Here is a 3,667-nt window from a genome sequence, read left to right on the forward strand (position 1 = left end):
GGGGTGGGGGGGGGGAGGCGGGGACGCGGTATGTGTGATTAATTTTTCTTCCAGGTTTTAAAGTTCCAGAGAGAAATCATAGGACATTTTCTGCTTGGTGGCATGGAAGGGTTTTTAAATCCAAATAATGCTGGGAATATTTAAGGGCATGCTTATTTGCAAAGGAGAGAACTCTGTGAGCAATCAAAACAGGGCCTGGCAAACATTTTCCTGGCATGGATTTGTGTTGCTTGGATGAACCATGGCTGATCAAATCACTGCATCCAGCAGCTGCTGGTTAAGGCGCTCTCTGGTGTATCTTGCTCTGTATGGTGTTTATTAAAAGACTGGCTATGTTTAAAGGGGCGTGACAGCCAGAGGAATTAGTGAAGTTCAGGATACAGAGCCATACGGCTTATATTTAAAGTCAGGTGTGCTTTGCAAAGTAGAAAAGACCTTTCTGGAGCAAGGAGATCTGTCAGTAAGTCTTACTGCTTCTTTATGGGGGTATAGTTGATTTACAGTGTTGTGTTAGTTCCAGTTGTACAGCAAAGTGATTCAGTTATACATATATCTATTCTTTTTCAGTTTCTTTTCCCATACAGGTTATTACAGAGTATTGAGTAGAGTTCCCTGTGCTATACAGTAGGTCCTTATTGATTCTCTATTCTTAAATTCATCTCCTTGCCATCCATTTCTCTGCCCCAGGCCTATATCATGTATGTCTGCATGGCTCGGCTATGCCTTGGATTCCTCTTTACCCCCTTGGCATCTTCCTGCTTTAATCCATTCTGCACTTTCCTGTCTAATACATTGATAAAATACTTCACAGTTTAGTTTTTACATATTTCATGTAATTTAATCCATAAGAACCTTCTTCAGCTCTCTCCCACCTTGTGTTTCAAGGGTAAACACTTCAGCCCACTGACATTTGTGGTCTCTGACTTCCATTCACAGCCATCCTTGGCTACTCTCCTTTAGGTCTCTTCCATGTCCATTAAATCTACCACCCACCTCCTGCATAAGGCTGACATATTCCCAACCCCGAGCTTTTGCTCTTGACATTATCCACAACTCAACTGCTTGCTCACCTCCTCCTAAAAAAGTCTACATTTCCTAGAAATCTTCTTTAATTAGATAAGCCCTCTTTGTACTGGCACAAGATTTCTCTTAGAATTGTCAAGATTTTCAAGATTCTAGAATCAACTCATTTACCGAGGACTTTATTGTCCCAGGTACTTTGCTAGGAATTTCCACATGTACTTTTTATTTGAGCCTCTCAACAGCCCTTTAAGGTAGATGTTATCATCTTCAATTTCCAGATGATGAAACTGAGGCTCAGACAGCTTAATTAGCTTGCCTGGACCCATAGGGCTCATGAAAGGCAGAGCTGAAAATGAAACACTAATTTCCTTCCTCCTAAGCCAGTATTTTTTCCACTGTTTCCATGTTTCCATGGTTACTATGGTTGTTTTTACTGGTTTGTTGCTTTTTATTGACTTAAATTTGTTCTATTGTACCAGTGTAGATAGTTACATAGGATAGCCCTTATTTCTTTGATGTTTTCCAATGCCTACTACAGGGCTATGGAAAGAGGAAATACTTGATGGATGGAAGCTGACCTTCATTTGATCAATTTATTTGCCAAAATACACAGATCTTTGCCTTTGAGACATTTTGCAGTTCCTTCTGGGAGAAATTTCAGTAAGAGTCCCATTGATTGGCGTGCATGGGAGCAAATGTCTGGCACGTACAGGCAGTCCGCGTGGCTGGTAATCGAGTCACCAACCAAAACCAGGTCAGCGAGTGCCTCAACAGCATTCTGTCACCCTCTGAAACTCTGCGACCTGGCATCACAGAAATTTGCTGTGTATAGATCATCCAGAGTCCTTTGCAATTCTCCTCTCTGGTGACCCTGGGTAATTTTTAAAATATATGTATATGTATGCATGTATACTCATTTCATAATATTAATTAAGAAGTTTAGTAGTCACTGCTATTTATAAAGGGATTGTGTAACGTCATCGGGGTGCCAGATGCCATACCAAGCCTAGTGTGAAATGCCCTCTGAAGTGACCACTGTAGGCTTTCTGGTTCCACAGGTGTCTGAGTCCTGCAAGCTGTCGGTCATACCATGGCTATGGAAAGGCCGACCCTGGTCTGGAGCTGGCTAGTTAGCAGTTTTCTCTGGGTGTGGGCAGGTGTCTGTTGCGAATCAACACATGGAACAGCTAGTTAGTATTTCTTTACTGTTTCTCTTGACAATCCTTGTTTCTTGAAACTTTCTACACGTAAACGATGGAGAAATCGCTCCATATTACACCCCCTGGTGAAAAGTTAACTTTGAAAAATTAGGCAATTAAGATTCTGAAAGGTAAGACAAGGAAGTCAGTGTAGGAGTGAAATCCTGGATATGAAGCTTACAGTGTTTTCCTCCTTCAGGGCAAGAGAAACCCTCCAGGGGTCAGATGAGAGGGATAATCTCCCATTCAGAGAAGCAGGACTTCTGGGTGCCACAGGCTGAGAGCAGATGACAGCTACCTGCCTGACAGAGCACCAGAGTGGAGCAGGCAGAAGCATGGACTCTGGGACAGGACTGCCTGGCTTTGAGTCCCAGGTCTGCCACATATTAGCTGCATGATCTGGGAAAGTGATTTAGCCTCTTTGAGTTGTGCTTTGCTCATCCATAAATAGCAGTTAGAACAGTGCTTCCCTCACAAGCCTCTTTTGAGTATGAAATGAGTAAATACAGCCCTCCCTCCGAATCTGCGGGTTCTGCATCCGCAGATTCAACCAACCACGGATCCCAACTGGGGGATACCGAGGACTGACTGTAAATGCCACTTAATACAAGGGACTTGAGCATCTGTGGATTTTGGTGTCACCTGGGGTCCTGGAACCAATCCCCCTCAGATACCGAGGGATGACTCTCTCTATAAAGCTACAGACCAGCATCTGGCACTAAGTGCTGTGTTTAAGTTAAAAAAAGAAAAAGAAAGGAAAAAACCCTTCTCTCTTTTCAATGCCATCAGCCCCATGTCTCTGACAATCTTCACGGAAAGAAGAGGCTTCTCTCTCTTACCACAATTATGCTTTACGCTTTAAACAACACTAACGTTTCTGAGAGGTAGTTTGGACAGAAATCTTAGTTAAAATAGGAGACGTTCCTGTCACAATCCCCATTAGCCAATCTCTAGGGCTAGTTTCGGGTCACAAAAGTCTGACATATGCCAGTGTGGGGAGAATGAGAAATGAGAGATTGGAGTATATTCCACAGAAAAACTGGCAGCACAGTTAGGAATATGATTCTACTTACAAATGTATATTTAAAGTGAGCTGATTTATTGGATCATTTCTCATTCTTCAGCTACGACCACACAACCAAAGCGAAGAGGCCACTTCTCTCGGTGCCCCAAGCAGTACAAGCATTACTGCATTAAAGGGAGATGTCGCTTCGTGGTGGCCGAGCAGACGCCCTCCTGCGTGTAAGTGAAGCGCTGAGCCTACAAGCAAAGGGGTACAGACTGGTGCCGGTTTGCGGGGTGACAGGACTGGAAAGTCTGAGCTAATCCAGCCATCTGTCGGGATGCAGTTCCCCCTGGTCCTACCCCCTCCCCTCCCTGCGCCACTTGTTTAGGGGCCCCGTTGGACAGCTACTTATGGAGAAACTGACGCACACTTTCCTGCT

General features: G+C 44.0%; 1 protein-coding gene across 1 annotated transcript in view; it reads left to right on the forward strand.

Moving 5' to 3' along the window:
• BTC (betacellulin) overlaps nt 1–3,667 on the forward strand; it is a 38,021-nt gene that overhangs the window by 26,591 nt on the left and 7,763 nt on the right. The window contains exon 3 of the mRNA XM_007463205.1: nt 3,347–3,464. Coding sequence (XP_007463267.1) covers nt 3,347–3,464 — 118 coding nt within the window. The remainder of the gene's footprint in view (nt 1–3,346; nt 3,465–3,667) is intronic.

Source organism: Lipotes vexillifer, unplaced genomic scaffold (genome assembly GCF_000442215.2).
Source record: "Lipotes vexillifer unplaced genomic scaffold, Lipotes_vexillifer_v1.1 scaffold872, whole genome shotgun sequence".
Taxonomy (NCBI): Eukaryota; Metazoa; Chordata; class Mammalia; order Artiodactyla; family Lipotidae; genus Lipotes; species Lipotes vexillifer.